The 19,444-nt window shown below is 45.5% G+C and overlaps 1 protein-coding gene and 1 pseudogene across 1 annotated transcript in view; one reads left to right on the top strand and one right to left on the bottom strand.

The window, feature by feature from the left end:
• Positions 1–4,282: 4,282 nt before the first annotated feature.
• Positions 4,283–5,878, bottom strand: LOC109376924 (MICOS complex subunit MIC26 pseudogene; annotated as a pseudogene).
• Positions 5,879–7,526: 1,648 nt separating this feature from the next.
• SHC3 (SHC adaptor protein 3) overlaps positions 7,527–19,444 on the top strand; it is a 179,604-nt gene continuing 167,686 nt past the window's right edge. Inside the window, exon 1 of the mRNA XM_019633074.1 lies at positions 7,527–8,416. Within this exon, the coding sequence (XP_019488619.1) occupies positions 7,961–8,416 (456 nt within the window). The 5' untranslated portion in view covers positions 7,527–7,960. The remainder of the gene's footprint in view (positions 8,417–19,444) is intronic.

Below are 19,444 nucleotides of genomic sequence, written 5' to 3' on the forward strand. Positions count from 1 at the left end.
ATTCTCTTTTCCCCTAGTGTCTACCCATCCTTCCCCTTCCCACATTGTCCTGTGGAATTAACTCCCTTCCATTCCCAGCCTCCTGCCAGGATGACCCCAATCTTTCCCCAGCCCTCTGTTGAGGCTGCTCCTCCTCCCCATCTATGCCTCGGAGGCACCATCAGGGATCACTGCTCCCATCCATTTCACTCAGATGTGTATCCCTGAGGATTAAGGCTGCCACCTCCACAGGACCTCTGTGCCTGCTTTTGATCCTCCTTCAGGAGCCACTTGCATCTCTGTCCTTCCTCTACCCACAGCCCATCACCCACTCTGTTAGCCTGCCTTCTCTCTTTCCCTCCCCTGCCTACATCTATGAATGAACCCTCCACCTAACAATTCTCTTTCTTCCAGCTTGTATGTAGGCAGATGAAGGCTGTTAGAGAGAATCATACCTCCACCTGCAGGGACACCACAAAGTCATGGTAGGTTCATAATATTGTGCAATGATACTTTCACTCTTGCTCACTTGTCTGCAGTATCCTCTGTTCCCCAGAGCAGTAATTCTAAATATTCACCCTCGACTCAAATTCCTTACTTAAATGGACCCCTCTCACTTTTAAAGTACAGCCTTGCCTCTTCTGTTATAAGGAAAATCAAGTGTAATATCCAAATCAAGCATAAAAAACTTTTGTCTTCTTACCATGGACACAGACAAGTTTATATGCAGACACACGCACTATGCTAGCTCTGGCCCACCTCTTCTCTCCCTGATGTGTGCCTGAGAGGCTGTTCCCCTTTGCTCCCCATCACCAGACTCCCTGGACCTCTGGTTTCCTGTTGGTTTGGCCAATGGGAGGCACCAACAGGAGATCAGAGAGTAGGGAGAGAGAAGCTAGGGTACTTCTTCCCCATTCCCTCCCCATCATGGCTTCTATCTCAGTCTGTAACTTTATTCCTCCAAAACTACAGCTCTCCCTGAAAGCTCCCTCTCCAAAATTCTAGCTGGAATTCCACTGGCTCCAGAGATTAAATTTTCTTCCTGTTTCTTCTTCCCTAAATTGGAATGGTTCTGGCTCGTAGGAATGCCTGGTGTGTCACCATCCTTTGGACTCCCTTAACCCCATCTCATTAAGGTCTCTTCCTTGGAACCACCTGTTTCCTACACAACCACAAGTGATCTGCTCCCCAATTTCTCCCTCTCCCCACCACCCACTTGAGGGCACTAGCTCCACCCACACTTGAACCTCCCTTCTTCCTGTATCTGCACTTTTCCCATTCTGTTCTACTACCTTACTCTAAACACACCCCTAACTCCTCCATCACCCAATCTATACTCTCTGCTGTACTTCCAGCTATTGCCCTCTATCTGCCCTTTTGTTTTATTTAGTCTTCTGGAAAGTATGATTTTTTTCCCATTCATTTTCTCATTTCTTGTTCAGCACCATCTTGTGACATAGGTGGTACCCCACCATTCTCCCTGTGAAGTGCCCAATGATGGGTAATCACCACATCCAACAGTGATTCTCAGCATGGACTTCCTCAGGCAAGTCAGATGGCCCGACCAGCTCCCAACCCTGGGTGGCTCTGGCATTTTTTGTAACCCTTCTGATCCTCAGTTTATTTCTGTGCAGAGCAGGATGTAAACTCTATCTCATAGGTCATGGGAACCAAAGGAGATGACATTGCTTGGTACATGGGGATGCTCAATCAAAGTAGTTATGATTGCCACTACTGCTCTTATTAACCATCACTGATTTTCTCTTGAAATCATTGTTTGTGTTCCTCCAAAATTCATAGGCTGAAACCTAACCCCGTTTGGAGATGGGTCTTTGGGAGATGAGTAGATTATGGAGGTGGAGCCCTCATCATTGGAATCATATGCTTATAAAAGAGACCCTAGAGAACTTCCTCTCCTTTTCCACCATGTGAGAATACAGAGAGAAGACAGCATCTATAATATGAACCAGGAAGTGTGTTCATATCAGACACCAATCTGCTGGAGCCTTGATCATGGACTTCCAGCCTCTGGAACTGTGAGAAATAAATGTTTGTTGCTAAAGGTGCCTAGTCTATGGTGTTTTTTTGCTTTGGTGGTACAAACGGAATAGGACACATGACATCTATCAAACAGATTTTCATATGTATTGCCCCAATCCTGACCATTGATTCTCATGTCCCATCTGGAAAGTCTGGTGTTTCCTCAGATCCCTTCGTGTTGGTCTTCCTTCCTAAGTTTATACCAGTCACTGCAGAGCTTGACGTCACCTGCATGCTGACGACCTTCAAGTTTCAGCCTCCAGTCTTGACTGCTTCTCAGCATGGATATCTCCATGGAGGTGTTCCACGTCCAGTGCAGCCAGTCTAACCGGCCAGAGTGGGGGCGATGGAGGATTAAGAAAAGACAGACAAAGAAGTACTTGACAGTGGAGACTAGGTGGACAGGTGTCTCCTGATGGGAGGACAGTGACCCAGTCTAGCAGCCTTGGTTTACTTATATAGCCTTGCTTATTCGGGGCAAGAAAGGGGAGGAAATGGCCTTGGGCAGAGGATGTTCCGTGCATCAGCTGCAGGATGTTTGCAACCAATGTTGCAACAAATGTATCGGACCCAGGATGTTTTATCACTAGTCTACTAAACCACCTCCATATGCTGAGATACTGTGTCAGCCTTGCAAAAACACATCCAGAGAGTGTGCCTTGCACCAGCCTCTCCTTTAAAGCTCTGGAAGGTGGTTTTGGTCTCCAGCAGAGGTGCCCAGAACACTCACACACATTCAGAACCCAGCCCTCACTTTCTCTCCAGCCGCCTATGCTCTTAATCCTTGGGGAAGAGACTCACTCAGCCTCACCTTCCATATCAGAAGCAGAGCCTTTGCTCTGCATACCTCTCCCAGGAGATGCAGAGTGCCCTTCCCAGACTCCACAGACCCAGACCACCTGCCCAACAGCTAGGGTGCAGGTCTACACTGCCCATTCCTTCGAGGGCTCTCCATTTGGCTGGAGACCATGCTCCTGGGACAACAGAGAGAGTGAGGAATGAGGAGTGAGGAGCGAGAGAGCAAGGTGGGTGGGGGGCTGCAGGCCTCAGGGGGATACATGGGGGATACAAGGGGTGAGGGGGGATCCTGACCAGGCTGGGACATGTGTAACTTTATACAGCTCCACGTCTTTCTTTGCCCCATCCTGTGGCTTCCTACTGCCTTCATGGAGGTTGGTTTCTAACAAAAATATTTCACCGCAAACGGTATCTCAGCTGTTTCTAGACAAGCCAGCCTGCCCCACTTTCTCTCATCCATCTCTTATCCAAATTATATTACTTCCCCACTGTATCTTAAACCCATCCCCTCCTTTCCATCACTCTGCTTTTGCCTTCTTTCAAGATCTCGTCATTTTTCACCTGTACCGTTATCTACTACCCTCTCAAACTCCCCAGAGCTGTCCCACATCACTGTCAAAGTGCAAAACTGACTGTGTCACCCTCTCAAGCCCCTGCAGGCCTCCCCGTGCATCTCCAGGAGGTTATACATTATTCCTGGACCCTCCTGGCCCAGCCCTTTTCGTGGTCTGGCTTCCCAACATTCCCACCAACCCAACAATCTACACAGGATTCCGGGAGCCGTTGAGTTGGCTCAGCCTTAAGCTGTTCCTCACACAGCATCTCCTCCTCAGAACTCTCCTCCTCTACCTGGAAGATCCCAGCAATCCGTCAATGACTCCACTGAAGTCACCCCTGACATCCACAGACCAAGCTCAGCACACGCCCCTCTGGATAGGTTTTGCATTAAAACATTTGCATAGCATTGTACTGGGTTATAATGCTAATTTTAGATTTTCTGTCTGTCTTGCTAGGATGAAACCTTCTAGGAGGCAAAGCCCTCCCCAGGGCCCAGCTCGTGGCCCATCCTTAGGAACGCATGGGCAGCCTCTAGAAGTAGGAAAAGGCCAGGAGAAGGACTCTCCCCAGGGCCTCCAAAAGAACGCAGCTCTGCCCACCCTTGGGCTTTATCCAATATGACTTTTTTTTAACTTGGAATTTTAATTGTGTACATAAATAGCAACATGAGAACAAGGGATTCTAAGGCTTGTACATTATCTCTAAGTGAAAGGATTTCTGATTAGTCACCTTGTGGTATGGCATCACCCAAGATAACAAAGAGGCCTAGTATAGTTTCTCTGAAGAAGCCAGTTTATTACATTCAGTACTGATTTTTCTGCCATTTCTCTGAAGAAATACTGGCTTATTATATGGAGTTTCCAATGTTTACCTACAACTGATTAAAATGGTCAGAACATGGAGCATTCTACTTATTTCCCAGTGAATTCTTCACATTTCCTGGCTTTTGAAAGTTCTTCCACAAATCTTCTATGACTATGTGTCCTCATAAACCCCATAAACCCCAGTCACATAATTTCTCCCCACTGACCTGGACAAATACGATGGCTTGTTGTGGATAATACAGAGAGGCAGCTAATCCCATGAAACCAGATGGATATAGCAGCTTCTTTATTTTTGAACCTCTAGCCAAAAGAAGTCCAATAATGCCAGCAAAACCAATAACACCAAGTCTTAGAAAAAGAATTCAGGAGGTGCATTTTGGAGATATTCATAGCTGTCTAATCCCCACTAAACCAAACTCGGCATCTTGGGCTCAGTTTGGGAATATATTTCTTAACACCAACTTGTATATGGCTGGTAACACTGTCGGAGATGTGAGATGCTTTCTTCAAGTTGAGTCCTGGGCTCCTCCACATATTTAGATTGACCCTTGGGAACGGGGTAGCATGAAAGCTCATTAATCCTCACAGAAGTTTAGTGAGGTGAATTCTTTTTCTGTGATGCATAGGCTTTGAAGGTGAGCAGACTCAGGCTGGCCTGCCCCACAGATCTCTGAATTACCTTGAGCACGGCGCTGGCAATGGCGGCTTCATCCCATGTGACTTCTGACATACAGCACTGGGAGGTAATAACATTTGTGTCATTTGAAACCACTGATTTTGAGGGCACAGCAGCAACAGAAAACCAGTACATATTTAAATTAATAGATTTAAAAAGTAAAACCACAATATTCTGGAAAGGCTAAAGGACCCAGGCTGCCTGGCTTTTTTGAGTCTTAAGGCTGACTTTATAATTTCTTTTTCTCTGTTTTCTTTTATGCTGCCAAACTATGAAAATTGTATCTATCATCCATCTCTGCATTGTCACAGAGATGATAAACCAGATACTTGGGCTTTGGGGATAGCGTCTAAAATAAGCAGAAACACTCCTGAGGTCCCCAAGGCTGTCCTGGGAGTGAAGGGCATGGGTTCCTGGGCTGGAAGCTTCTCTTTTGGTGCTGAGCTGCCTTTGGGGTTTCTTTCTGCTTTTCTTCTACATTCCAAAGCTCTGATGCCATCTTCTTGTAAGTGAGGTTTCACTGTACTATTGTGCTCTTGGACTATTAATCACCCTCTTTGATTATATATCTCCTTACATGTAGTAAATTTATATTGCTATTTATATTTTAAAATGGCCATTTTCCCTCCATTTACCAAGGTACAATAAAAAATAAATCTGTTGGCTAAAGGGTTAATGGTGTAGCTTTGGGTTTATTTATTTATTTTCTTTGTGGAGACTCAGACGAGCAGGTGCGTTCTATATTCCTTTCACAAAAAGAATCCAGGACGAGGTACCTAAGTTTTGAATGTGCCTTCACTGTACATTCATAATAAATTCTGAACCGAATGGCACATTCACGGTTGCTCCCTGATGTAAATGAATGGCTGAATGAAAATTTGGGGGCACAGCCCACCTCCAAGAGGGCAATCCTGTTTACATTCTTACCTGACGTACTGTTCTTGATTTTCCTTGAAAAACTGGTTTTTCCTCTCTCCACAACGGCGGTCCCTTCCTCCCTGCTTCTTTGTAATCAGGCTAGCTTTTTTTTTTTTTTTTCCCCACACACTGCCGTTGGATGAAAGATCCCGCCTTTGATTGAAATGGAACCTTCCACTATTGAGCAGGCCTTTGCTGAATGAGTCATCGGGGCTGCTGCTCATTGGCTGAGGCCGCTAGAACCAGGGGATTGCCTGGCGCCCGCTGCAAGGACCTGCTTCATTCACAGAAACTCTGGCTCGCTAGCTAGCCCTTTCATTCACACAAACAGCTTTCATTCACATTTTGCTGTTTTTGTCTGTTTCTAATGAAGACCACGGTTTGGGAATGATAGGATATTCTCGCTTTAGATTTGGGGGCGGGGGGGGGCTTTGATAACCACCCCAATCATCTATGGGGTGTGCATTTGCTGTTGCTATGCAAGCAAGGGGAAGGGAAAAGATGAGAGCTGTGCGCCTGCCCTGTTAGGCCTGCGGCCTTGAGCTGGGAGCCGCTGCTCGCCTGCACTACTGCGTCCAGCAGTCCGCCCGCTGTGACTGGCACTGGTGACAGTTGCTCCATAGAGCTCTTCAACGCTGGGTGCCTCATGTGTCACATGTCTAGTGGTGGGTGTGAGAAGTCTCAGGGTGACCTGATAACGTGCTAGAGGTAAATGCATTTGCTTGCACAGAGGTAGCCGGAAACTTGGACAGGGAGCATTTCACTGTGTCTGACAGGCTATTTCAATGACCGAGGAAGACAGCAGAGCCCACAGTGAGAGGGGTTGTGGGTTTGAGCCCTGCATACCTCCAGGGGGCCACTAAAATGCCCTGTTCTCCTGAGAGGGAGGCCTGTGCGGTTCTCTTGCAGCCTGAGTTCGATTCCTGAAAAAAAAAAAAAAAGGGGCATTTTCCTGCGGATTTGATGTGTAAGGAGAGCAGCTGCATTTTTTCTCTTCCTTACTGCAGGGCTGCAAGCCACAACTGAAGGAACATTGACATGTATTTGTAGTGTTTCTTAGGCATTTTTCCAGAGCTTGAACACATTCAGTTGGAATAAAGCTTCAAGCACAGACCCTTTTTTTGGAATGGATTTCTGGAGCCTGATGCCATTCATCAAAGAAGCACTCTTCGTCTTTTTTTTTGGGAAGTAGGTTTTCAACTTAACCCTGGCTGAGAAAGTCTGCTGTAAATTAGCAGGGGAGAGACCCTTACTGGCTCTGTGCAGAAGTTCATATGTAAATTTTTTGTTTGTTTTGGAGGAACTGTATTGCCACAAAGACATTTGTCATGGCCGCTCTGTTGATTTGAAAAGAAAAATCCAGGAAAGTGGTACTTTTCTCTTCACCTGGGATTGAATATCCCCTCTCCCCACCCCACCCCACCCCCCTTTTTTTTGCTATGTAACATTTATGCTTGCCTTCCAAATCAGAATTCATGAGGATCTGCTGAAGATCTTATTCTTAAAAAGACTTCGTCACATTTTAACGCATCGCTGTCAGACGCTTACAGGCACACACAGATGGGCTGATGGGGAAGAGAAAACCCTAGCATAGAATAATGGGTTTCAAAAAGTTCATCTGATCATTTGAAAAAAACTAGATTTACTTTTGGCACAAATGCTGAGGGAGGAGGATGGGGAGGTGAAAAATCAAAGGTTGGAAGGAAATATCTGGGAAGGTAGAAAAAGGAAATTTGAGAATTGATTGGCTCTAGTGTGCCGTTAGTGGGTGTATGTGGTTTTCTTTTTTTCTTTTTTTTTTTTTTGCTACAGGAAGTGATTTGCAGTGTTCACCGAGCCTTTGTTGAGAAGGGTCTCCTCTCGGAGTGAGTCATGCTTTTGCTGTGAACGGCTCCAAGCAGCTGGGCGCTCATCAGAGGAAACTATGACTTTTGAAAAGCCAGCGTGCCGCCCTAAGAAGCCGCGTGCGGGGCTGGGGCTACGCGGCCACGGCGGCTCCGGGTGTTAGGGGTGGGAAGCCTGCGCTCCCGCCAGCGCCCCCGACCCCGCCGCCGTCCCGGCCGCTGCGTCCGCCCCGGGAACAGCGGCTCGCCTGCTATGCGTGGCAGCCCGCGCCCGCGCCCGCACCTGCAGCGCCCGGGCGGATGCGGCGAGCCCACTGAGGGGCATGCTTCCACGCACCAAGTACAACCGTTTCAGGAATGACTCGGTGACATCGGTCGATGACCTTCTGCACAACCTGTCGGTGAGCAGCGGAGGCAAGGTCTCGGCGACGCGCGCGGCCCCGGCGGCGGCCCCCTACCTGGTGTCTGGAGACGCGTTGCGCAAGGCGCCCGACGATGGCCCGGGCAGCCTGGGCCACCTGCTCCACAAGGTGTCCCACCTAAAACTCTCCAGCTCGGGCCTCCGCGGCCTGTCGGCGGCCAGGGAGCGGGCGGGCGCGCGGCTCTCGGGCAGCTGCAGCGCGCCCAGCCTGGCAGCCCCGGACGGCAGCTCGTCCCCCGGCCCCCGCGCCCCGGCCATGCGCGCCGCCAGGAAGGGCCGGTCCAGCGACGAGCCGCCGCCCCGCGCGTCCCCCGCCAGCGAGCAGGTGCTGGGGGCCGGAGTCACCTACGTCGTCAAGGTGGGTGCAGGCGCGGGCAGCGGGGTGGGGAAGCCCGGGTGCAGGGGCGTCCGCCACGCTTGGTAGTCTTGGAGGCCAGGAGGTGCGCACTGCTTCGCAGCCGGCTTGCCTGGCAGCGGGGACGGGACACCACCAACGCTCCCGTTGCGCATCCATTGGGAGAGGGTTTAAAAACGGTGACCTCACTGTCCTGGTTTGCCTTGGCCCCACTCCTTTGGCATGCCTTTACCACTTGGCTTTGCCATGTGTCCGCCCTGTGCTCCTCCGGCATGGGCCCCTATCCCTGGGAACTGTACTTCAGGCCTACCTAGGCACAGTGAACACACTTGGAAGAACTGGGCAGCCCCTGCGATGAGAAATGCAGATGGTGCCATTACTTCTGCTGTGTTTGCCCCAGGAGGCAAGGTGGATGGTTTCCTTCCCTCCACAGCAAGAATTTCCAGCTCCTGGCCATGCAGGCCAAATGCTGTCTTGCTTTATGTAAGACAAGCTGTACTTTCTTACCCATCAAGGTTTTCCTTGGTGTCTGCCTTTCACCCCTACCTAAAGGTTTTGGTTTACAGCTGCAGGAGAAGAATTTGGGACTGTTTTCCCCTAGGGACTGTAGTCTTTCATTTAAGCAGGTTGAAAGGGACTGAGCTTGTGGCATCTGGAGCCACAGCCTGAAAAGGAGATTTTTCCTCCAACACAAAACATTATAAAATCACGCCTGATATGGTCTATAAAATTCCTCCCTTAGGCAAGTATTTTGTGATCTTTAAGGAATAAATACCCAGCACTGACCAACTGGCCAGCCCACACTTCTGCCTTTAGAGAGCAGGGAGCTATCACAGTGCTGGATCTACAGCTGGGAAACATCCCAGACTGGGAGACGGGGTCAGAGGTGCATTCAGTCTGGTCACCCCAAGGCATGGCATTTTATTTAAGAAAAACAATAAGACAAATCTATCCCCATGGTGTTGTCAGCAGTTGAGAAACCTGCAGGATACCTGTTCTCTACGTACTAGCTACAGATCCAGTTTAAAAATTCAACAGACGACATTCTCAGGTAAAATGTTGTATCTGGGTGATTTTGGAATCAAAACATTAAGGGAAACAGTTAACTTTGTAGATTATCTCTAACTATCTAAGAAGTACTGACAAAGGAATGTAATCATCAGTGTTAAACATTGAGCCCCAAAGGCTGCTTCGTCTTAGCCTCTGAAAATTGATTAATGTATTTCACAAAAGGAATGTAAATATGCACACCTGGTTGAGTTTATTATAAAAGAAGGTGAATATTCTTTCTGTATCCTTTCTTTAATATATATAAGCAGGAGCCAAAAACAAAAAGACAAAAACAAACAAAAACTCCCGACAACTTTGAGGTTAAACAGTGACACCAGCATGTATCACGTCCAGTGTATTAGTATAATTGCTATCTATCTATCTATCTATCATCTATCTATCTATAAATAAATAAATGCCTATGTTTAAAATAGACAAATCAACCTTGGCAAAGCTTTCTACACCTGCCATGTTGAACGTAGAGGATAGTTTTCAAATGTAGGGGGAATTGTCCTACTGTTGCCTTCATTTACTTATTTGTTTTTAGCTTCGGGTTTACAAAACAACATAATGATTAGACATTAACACCCCTCACAAGATGATGAACCCCCTCCTAGTCTACTTACTACCCCTCTGACATCATATATAATTGTTATGAAACCATTGACTATATTCCCCTGCTATACTTTACATTTCATGACTTTTATATATATATATATATAATTTATATATTATTTAATTATATATATATAATTGTAGTTGATATTCAATATTACTTACTCTACATCAGGTTCAGGTGTACAGCACAGTGTCAGGTATCTACTTTTGCCTTTAAAGTTTTACTTAAAAAAATCATTCACTTGGCTTAGTGCTTTGCTCTTGCCTTTTGAAGAATGAAGGCAGACATCCAGCTTGGTTATGGCTGAGTAATGATGAACCACTAAAGCAAGTCTGCCCTGCTGGGCCATTCTGCTGGTGTAAGGTTGTGACACACAGAAGCAACTACTCAAACAGGCGTAGCGCTGAGTCTGCCCAGGGCCTTTTGGGGCTAAGAGTCACTTTGTCATGCCTCAACTAAAGGGTTGCCGTGACCTGGGGTGCATAGCATGGCTCGGTAGTGCCCGGTGCCATTGCCTGGTCCATCCTCAGGGTTGAACAATAGAATAATGTGAACAAAAGCTCAGGCTGCACCAGAGAAATCTGAAATCACACAGAAAGACCAGATGCTACAGGACAATTTCTCATGCACACATGTTTGGTTCACATGATCACGTGGCCCTCTGTTGGTGTACATTTCCACATCACGCATATTGAGTTTAAAACCATGAACATATTTCCTTGGAAAAAATCTCAAAACTGGAAAAAAATCTTAATTTAGTCTTTTTGCTGATTTATGAGTAGTTTTATTGCTATCGTTGCTTTTAAAGACCTCTGGTAGATAGAAAGGGGCAATCTTTTAACATCATTTTACATCACTTGTAAAATCTGAAGGCCTAGGGTTTGGGAAAGAACTTATTATTATTCTCTTTGATTTAAATCTATTTCTAAATTAAGGAACCCCCAAAATGTTTTCCCATCTCCTGGAAAATCATATGATCTATAATTAGAGATTTCCCTCCTCATAGAAATACCTACCTACAGACAATATTAGGATATTGCACACACATTTATTATTCAAAAATATTTCAACTTAATCCAATTACATGAAAGTGGAAACCTTAAAATACAGAAGTCTGGTGGGTTTTGCTTATCTAGAAAATGTCTATGTATTTGAACAGCAGGTTGCAATATTAATTAATGACAGATATGAAATTTTAAAATGGACAATTTACTGAGCAGCTGTAGCATTCAAAGCACAGTGCATGTTTGTTGTCCTTCATGCCATCACTTGAGTCTGTGGCTGACGACAGCGTGAGGTTATGCAAATGAGGAAGGTGGACACACGCAGCCGTTAGGTTTGCATTGATGTCCAGAGGCTTCATTGCAGGACCTTTGTACCCACCCCCAAGTATGCTTGACACTTCGCTTTTTCTTTTGGCGACGTGAAAGGAAATGAACAAGAAAATATTTCCTTGATAGACAGAAAAGGAAAATTCAGCAACAAACAACAATGAATATTTTTATTAAAATTTTATTTTGGAACATTTTAAATTTTTACTTGAAAGGCCTATAGAAATACAAAGTATTGATCATGCTGTTGCCCATCTTCAAATTCTATTGCCTAAGAGTCCAAGCTGGCTAGGACCCCAAGTGCCCATGGGGGCTGCTGCTGGTCTTCAGAGGGTTCCAAAGGTAATATTCAGGTACACTACCACACACACACACACACACACACACACACACACACACACACAGACAACTTGTGATGATTTCAAACAGTGATTATTTTTTTTCTTGTTAGGAAAGAGTAAATGTCATATTTTCAGAAATACCTGATTATATCACCCATGTCTTTTATATTCATGTTTAAGAGAAAATAATTCTGAAAGATAAGTGACTGATGAAACTTTAATCCTATAAAGAGTAACTTCTTGTTCCTCTCCCTCCCCACTGTATTATCTTTGAGCATATGTCATATTTTGGTGGAAGATACGATAAATATCTCTTAAGCAAGTCCTGGTAATGGAAAACCTGGGTACCAGGTGCCTAGAAGGAGAGGACCAGTGGCTGCTTTTCTTGGTGAGCTGGCTTTTTCTTGCCTCTTCTCATTTCTGTATGGCCGGTACCGCTGGCTGGGATCAGATCAGCATCTGCGCTTGCCCAGGCAGCTGGCAGCAGCTTAGTGCATCTGTCTGTGGAGTCTTTGGCCCTTGGATTCTGGGCTCAGCCTGGCCTTCCTGCTGCATAACTGGTCTGGCAAGTTCTACCGTCTTCCAGCGGTGCCCTGGGTTTCTAGCCATGATCCCAGGCTCCTGGGGAAGTGTAGGGAATCCTAGAAGCCAGAAGGAGAACCACGGAGAAGGAAAACCTGAGGGGTGGCACAGGGCCCCACCTTGCTATTCTGTCCTGATGCCCCAGCAGTATTGGATTATGTGAAGTCCTCAAAGCCAAGGCTTTCTGAGAAAAATGTCCAGAGCTCGTTATTATAACGCTGCTCACTTTAGACTTGAAGCCATCCTGGTGTGCCATCTGAATGTGCTGTTTCCCTAAAGGGAAAGCCCCTCAAGTGAGCCTTTTCTCACTTCCGTCTATTGCATAGGCAGAAGAAGAAGTAAAGAGTTCATTTAAACGTTATTTTATCAAATTTCATCCACTCTAATTGTTTGGCAGTCTAGACTACGAACGACGTGTTTAATACTATTGTTTTTTACTTTGCAAATATTAAACATTGCTAATGCCACTTGCCCAAATAGAAGCCTTCTGTTCAAAAAAATGTAAAAATTACAACATGATTCTCACTCTGTTGAGGAAGAACAGGCCCTTCCGTTGGTGTTCAGCAGAAATACCACATAACGGGGGCCTCTGATGTGTTCCCCCAAAGAAGGAGTAACAGAAAGCTTTCACCTCTTGGGCTAACGCAATGAAAACACGACTGTTTTTAGTGTTTTTGTGTGGAAGAGCCAGCCACCCCCAATGACAGATCGCCCCTCCTGGAGATGGACTCAGTGTGTGCTCACTTCTGGGAACACTGGCCATGCCATGCTGCACCCTGAAGAGCCTTTACCTCCTAGGATTTGGCACATCCCCTCTCACTTCCTTTCCCTCTGGCCTCAGCTTCGATGCTCTGAGCTTCCCCAGCAGAGAGCTGCTGCTCAATCTGTGTCCTTACAGCCCACTCAGTGGGAGAAGAGCCTGCCCCAAGGTGTCCTGAAAGGAGGGTGTGCGGGTGAACAGGCGTTCGTCCCCAATACTGAATTATTTCTATAAGGCGGGAATGATGAGAGGAACGACATCAGGAGGCTGGGGCCCACGTCAGATGGGCCCTGAGGCCTCCAGAGAAACATCCCCTGACTCCAGTTCCGGACACTGACTATTCACCTTGTCTTGTTCACAGCCCTGCATACATGCTCACTCACCTGGTTCTTTTGTAAACCTTTCTATAAAAAATTTAAACATTTGTTATGAAGATTTTTCAAACATACATACAACATACAAAACATAACAACATAAAAATGGCGAGAATGGTATAAAGAGCGCATGTGCATCAAGCACCCAGCTTCAATAGATGTCAGCTCATGGCCATTAGTACCCCCTGCCCCACCTACACCTCACCAAATCAGGCAGGACTGGCTGGGGCCTGCCACCTCAGTGCTTGGACAGAACTCAAGGTTTTGAGGAATAGGTGCAGGTTGGGCCTAATAGCAGTTCCAAATGTGGCACAGCATGTACAGTGTCACATGCACTCGAATGTCCCTGCATTGAACTTGGCGATCCCCAACAGTGTTATGAGGAGGCGGGTAACCTGTGATTTCTCCTTAGGAGGTGATGACACCAGACTCCAGGAGATGCCTCTGATAGGAGCCCCAGGTGATGAGAGTGGGAGCCTCCCCTGCTCCGGCTCCTCTGGACCACCCCACCTCATGGCCCAGGTGTGGCTCCTATAGCAATGAGACAACCCTTTTAGAAGTAGGTGTTCCCCCAAATAGTTTTTAACATTAGTGTATTAGTCCAGGTTCTCTAGAGAAACAGAATCAATAGGATGTACATCTACATAGAAAGAGATTTGTTATAAAGGCTTTGTTCCCACAATTATGGAGGCTGGTGAGTCCCAGGGTCTGCAGGGTTTCTGCAGGCTCAAGACCCAGGAAGAACCAATGTTTCAGTTCGAGTCTGAAGGAAGGAAAAAGCATTATCCCAGTTAGAAGGCCATCAGACAGGAAGAATTATCTTACGTGGGGGAAGGTTAGCCTTTTTGTTCTATTCAGGCCATCAGCTGATTAGACGAGGCCCACCCACATAAGGGTGGGCATCTGCTTTACTCGGTGTATTGATTTAACTCATCTAAAACATCCTCTCAGAAACACGCAGAATCATGTTTGATCAAATATCTGGGCACCTTGTGGTCCAGCCAAGTTGACACATAAAATGAACCATCATAAGTACATACAAAAACTTTTGAAGTCTTATCTATAGTGACCACTAGTTGACCCCAAACACTTATGGAGATTCAGACTCCTGGAAGAATGGAGATGAGGGAAAAGAAGTGAAGAAATAACTGGCCTGAAAGAGTCTCAGATCCCCTTATTGTTTCTGTGGGCACCAGAGGGAGACACAATTAAAAAATCCCTCAAACATTCCCTTAGGGTTTATTTTGGGTGGACACTGATCTAGGGTATGAGAAAGATGAACTATGACCCTTGCTCACAGGGAGAGTGGTGAAACAGGTCTTCATGAGAGGGTTTGTGGCTGCAGTGCACACTTACTCGGAGTGGAGGCTCAAATGACCTCCTGTGCCTCTAGGAATGTGGCATCACACCTAACGCTATCACCGAGGTAAGAGCCGGGTCACTGGTGGGATATATAGCCATCGTATGTGTCTATGCTCCAGAATCTCAGGCCCGGAGGTAAACAGATGTTTCTACATCAAGGTGTGTCACCACTAAAATGGAAAAGCCATGCATTTTTTTTCTAATTTGTAAATAATAGTAATTCGTAGATGCCGTTTTCTCAATTTAAGATTTGCTCTTATGGATTTTTAAAGAAGTTTTTTGATGTTTGCTTCTATTTGACAGCCTTGAGCAAATTAGAGAGCAAAGAGCAAGTAAGTATTACCAGAAAATGGAATTAGCCAAGGTTGGGCCCTTTTCAGGAAGCTGAGCTTGGGGTAGAAGATCTGTGGCCAAGTGCAGCAGCGGACCTGGGCCCTGGGCCAGAAGGGGCTGCCATGGGGCACCTGAGTCCGTCCTGAGCTCACCTTCTGAGAAGCTTCTATCTTTTGTTCACATCCATGTGACTGCTGGGAGCTGGGGCGAGGTCTAGGAGTGTTGGTCGTTACCCGTCTGATTGTCCAACTTCATTGCCCCTGTCTTGGTCTGCTCCACTCACCCCTTCAGGCCCCCTCCAGACTCTCCTTCTGGTCTCTGGGTTGGAGACACTGTTTTGAAAAGGATTGTTATTTGTGAGGCCTTGGTGGCTGCACTATCTAAAGAACTGAGCTGTGATTTTTCCACTGGAAGTGGAAACTCGTAGGATAGACAATAATGTTTGCAGAGTGACTTATTAATTCACACGGGAGAAGATAATAAGATTCATCAGATGACGCCAGGAGGGGAGGTTCTGATGTTCTGTGGTGCTCACAAGCTCCTGTCCTTCTATTGTCCCCGCTCCCACTCCTTCCCGTCTGTTTACCAACTTGGTTAAGACCCTCACGCCACGGATGTGCTGGTAAATGGTTAACACCTGGTTCTCTGGGCAAAAAAGTCATGATTTGTAGAGTTTGGCAATTTTTGTGGTGTAAATAGCTACTACCCTGGTAGAGGGGAAGTGGTGTACAGCAACACAGCTTTGCAGAATCTTAACTCCAAGAGTGCAGACGATAGTAAAATGTCATACAATGATTAGGAAGTGTAGAGTTTTGAGTATTTATTACCTTTTAAAAAATTTAACATATTTCTGTAGACCTTCTCCTTAGGTCTCTTGCACCTTAAAACAGCTTCCCCTCCAAGCATCCATTCATCCCTCTCATATGCCTTCCTTCCTCATTTCACTTCCTTTCTTCTTATTCACACCAACATGCAGCAATTGGCTTCTCCAGATCCACGGACAGTGTCTGGAAGAGGTTCCTCAGTGGCATCCTAATTATAAAATCTAAAACCCCACTTCACTTCTTTTCCTGCTCCACCCCCTCGCCACAGCACCTACTGCTGTTGGCCTGGCCCAGCATCTCTCCCAGGCTCTGCATCTGCTGTGGACATTCTTCCTTTTCATTTTTTAAAAGATTTTTATTAAAATATAGCTAACATATGATATTATACTAGTTTCAGGTCACACACCATAGCTATTCAACATTTATAGATCTAAAGAACTGATCACCATGATAAGTCCAGAAACCGTCTGACACCACATACCACGCTATCACAATATTCTTGTTTATATTCCCTATGCTATACATTATCCCTATGACTTATTTGTTTCATACCTGGAAATTTGAACCTCTTATTCCCCTTTACCTGTTCACCGCTTTTAATTTTTCAATTACAGTTGACATTCAACATTGTTTTATATTAATTTCAGGTGTACAGCATAGTGGTTAGACATTTATATAATTTAAGGAGTGAACCCCCTGACTAGTCTAGTACCCACCTGGCACTATAGTTATTACCATATTACTGACTACACCCCCTGTGCTTTACTTTACATCCCCATGACTATTTTGTAACTACCGATTTGTACTTCTTAATGCCTTCACTTTTTTCACCCTGTCTCCAACCCCCTGCTCATGTATTACCCCAATAAAACTAGTATTCATCTGACACCATACATAGTTATTACAATATTATTGACTATATTCTTTATGCTGTATCCTACATCTCCATGACTACGGTATAACAACCAACTTGTATTTTTTAATTCCTTCCCCCTTTTCACCCATCCCTAACTCACCTCCTGTCTGGAAACCATCAAAATTTTCTTTGTATCTATGAGTTTGTTTCTGTTTTGTTTGCTTGTTTATTTTGTTCTTTAGATTACACATATAAGCAAAATCACATTGCATCTCTTTTTCTCTGTCTGACATACTTCACTCAGCACAGTATCTGACCAGGTCCATTTATGCTGCCCCAGATGGCAAGAACTCATTCCCTTCCATGGCCGAGCAATATTCCATTTATATATGTACCACCTGCTCTTTATTTATTCATCCATTGATGGACACCCAGGCTGTCTCCACATCTTGGCCATTGTAAATAATGCTTCAATGAACATATGGATGCACAAATCCTCTCGAAGTAGTATTTTGGGTTTCTTCGGATAATTACCCAGAAGTGGGATTACTGGGTCCTTCTTTGGCACTTGTTATAAAGTCTGTTCTGTCTAGTAAAGTTTATTTTGTCAGCTTTTCCCCCCTTCATTTCCATTTTCAAGAAATATCTTTTTCCCATTCTTTTACTTTTAGTCTTTGTGTGTCTTTTGATCTGAAGTGAGTCTCTTGTAGGCACCATATGTAAGGATCTTGTTTTCTATTCCATTCAGCCACCCTATCTCTTTTGATTGGAGCATTTAATCCATTCATATTCTAAGAAATTGTTGATAGATTTGTAGTTATTGCTTATGATAATTATTTTTTTTTCTGTCTTAAAGAAGCCCCTCTAACATTCCCTGTAATACTCGTTTGGTGGTGAGTAACTCCTTTAACTTTTTATTGTCTGGGAAGCTGTTTTTCTGTCCTTCAATTCTAAATGATAGCTTTGCTGGATAGAGTAATCTTGGGTGTAGGTCCTTGCTTTTCATCACTTTGAATATTTCCTGCCAATCCCTTCTGGCCTGCAAAGGTTCTGTTGAGAAATCAGCTGATAGTCTTAAGGGAGCTCCCTTGTAGGTACCTAACTGCTTTTTTCTTGCTGCTTTTAAGATTCTTTCTTTAAACTTTGACAGTTTAACTATGATGTGTCTTGGAGTTCCTCTTTAGGTTCATTTTGCTTGGGACTTTCTATACTTCCTGGGCTTGTGTATCTATTTCCTTCACCAGGTTAGGGAAGTTTTCAGTCATTATTTCTTCAAATAGATTTTGAATTCCTGGCTCTCTCTCTTCCCCCTGGCTTCCCTATGCTGTGAATGTTGGTATGCTTGATGTTGTCCTAGAGGCCCCTTAAACTCTCCTCAATTTTTTTGGATTCTTTTATCTTTTGCTGTACTGCTTGAGTGTTTTCTGCTATTTTATTTTCTAAATCGCCAATTTGATCCTCTCCTTTATCCATTCTATTGTTGATTCCCTCTAATGTATTCTGCATTTCAGTTATTGTGGTTTTATTTCTAACTGTTTCTCTTTTAAATTTTCTATCTTCATTTTTATGTTTCCCATCTCTTTGTTGAGTTCTCCCCTCAGGGAGCATCCTTATAACCAGTGAGCATCCTTATAACCAATGTTTGGAACGCTGTGTCTGGTAGATTGCTTGTCTCCAATTTTGTTTAGTTCTTTTTCTGGAGCTTTGTTCTGTACTTTTATTTGGGAAGTGTTCCTTTGTTTCTCCAATTTGACTGCTTCCCTACGTTTGTTTCTATGTAGGGCTGCTATGCCTCCTGGTCTTAGTAGAGTGACCTAATGTAGTAGGTGTACTGTGGGACTCAGTGGTGCAATCTTCATGATCATCAGAGCCAGGTGCTCTAGGTGTGTCACTTGTGTGTGCCTTCCCGTTGTAGTTGAGACTTCATTGTTGTTTGGACATCAGTGGGAGGAATTGCTCCTTAGGCTGACTGGTTGTGAGGACTGGCTGTGACCACAGTGGAAGAGCTATTGTGCACGGGCTGACCCTACAGAGCAGGGTTCGCTTTAGTAGGGCTGTGCTGCTTGTCCAGTCTGTCCTTTGGGTGTGTCATCTTTGGAGGTGGCTAAGTAATGCTCTGGCCTAGTCTGAAGGTGGCCACTAGGCTTGCCAGCCCCAGGCTTTCCTGAGAGGGGACCCGCTGCAGGCCAAGTTCAGCTGCAGTTTGTGTGCTGCCCGGGGCCACCTGGAATGAGCCACAAAGCAACCCAGAGATGGCTGCCACCCACACTGTGCTTGGAGGCGCCTTGAGAAGCCAAGCCATGAACCAAGGATGGCTGTCACTAGTGCCTGGCTTAAGGTGTGTAGCCAGAGGTACAGGACATGCCAAAGCTAGATGCCGCTTGTTTGGATTTTGTGAACATTTGAGAGATTTTAAGAATGTCTGCAGCATGAGCCAAGGCAGGCCATTTATATAGAGAAGCCACTGGAAGCAGCTGGGGTGTGCCCGAAAGTTGGGTGGGCTGTGGTCTCAGGGAATCACTAGGGCGGGGCACATAAAAAGTGATAGCCAGCTTGATGGAGACTCAGATACAGCATCTGCCTAAGTCTATATGTAGAG

Source organism: Hipposideros armiger, unplaced genomic scaffold (genome assembly GCF_001890085.2).
Source record: "Hipposideros armiger isolate ML-2016 unplaced genomic scaffold, ASM189008v1 scaffold_1239, whole genome shotgun sequence".
NCBI classification, from domain to species: Eukaryota; Metazoa; Chordata; class Mammalia; order Chiroptera; family Hipposideridae; genus Hipposideros; species Hipposideros armiger.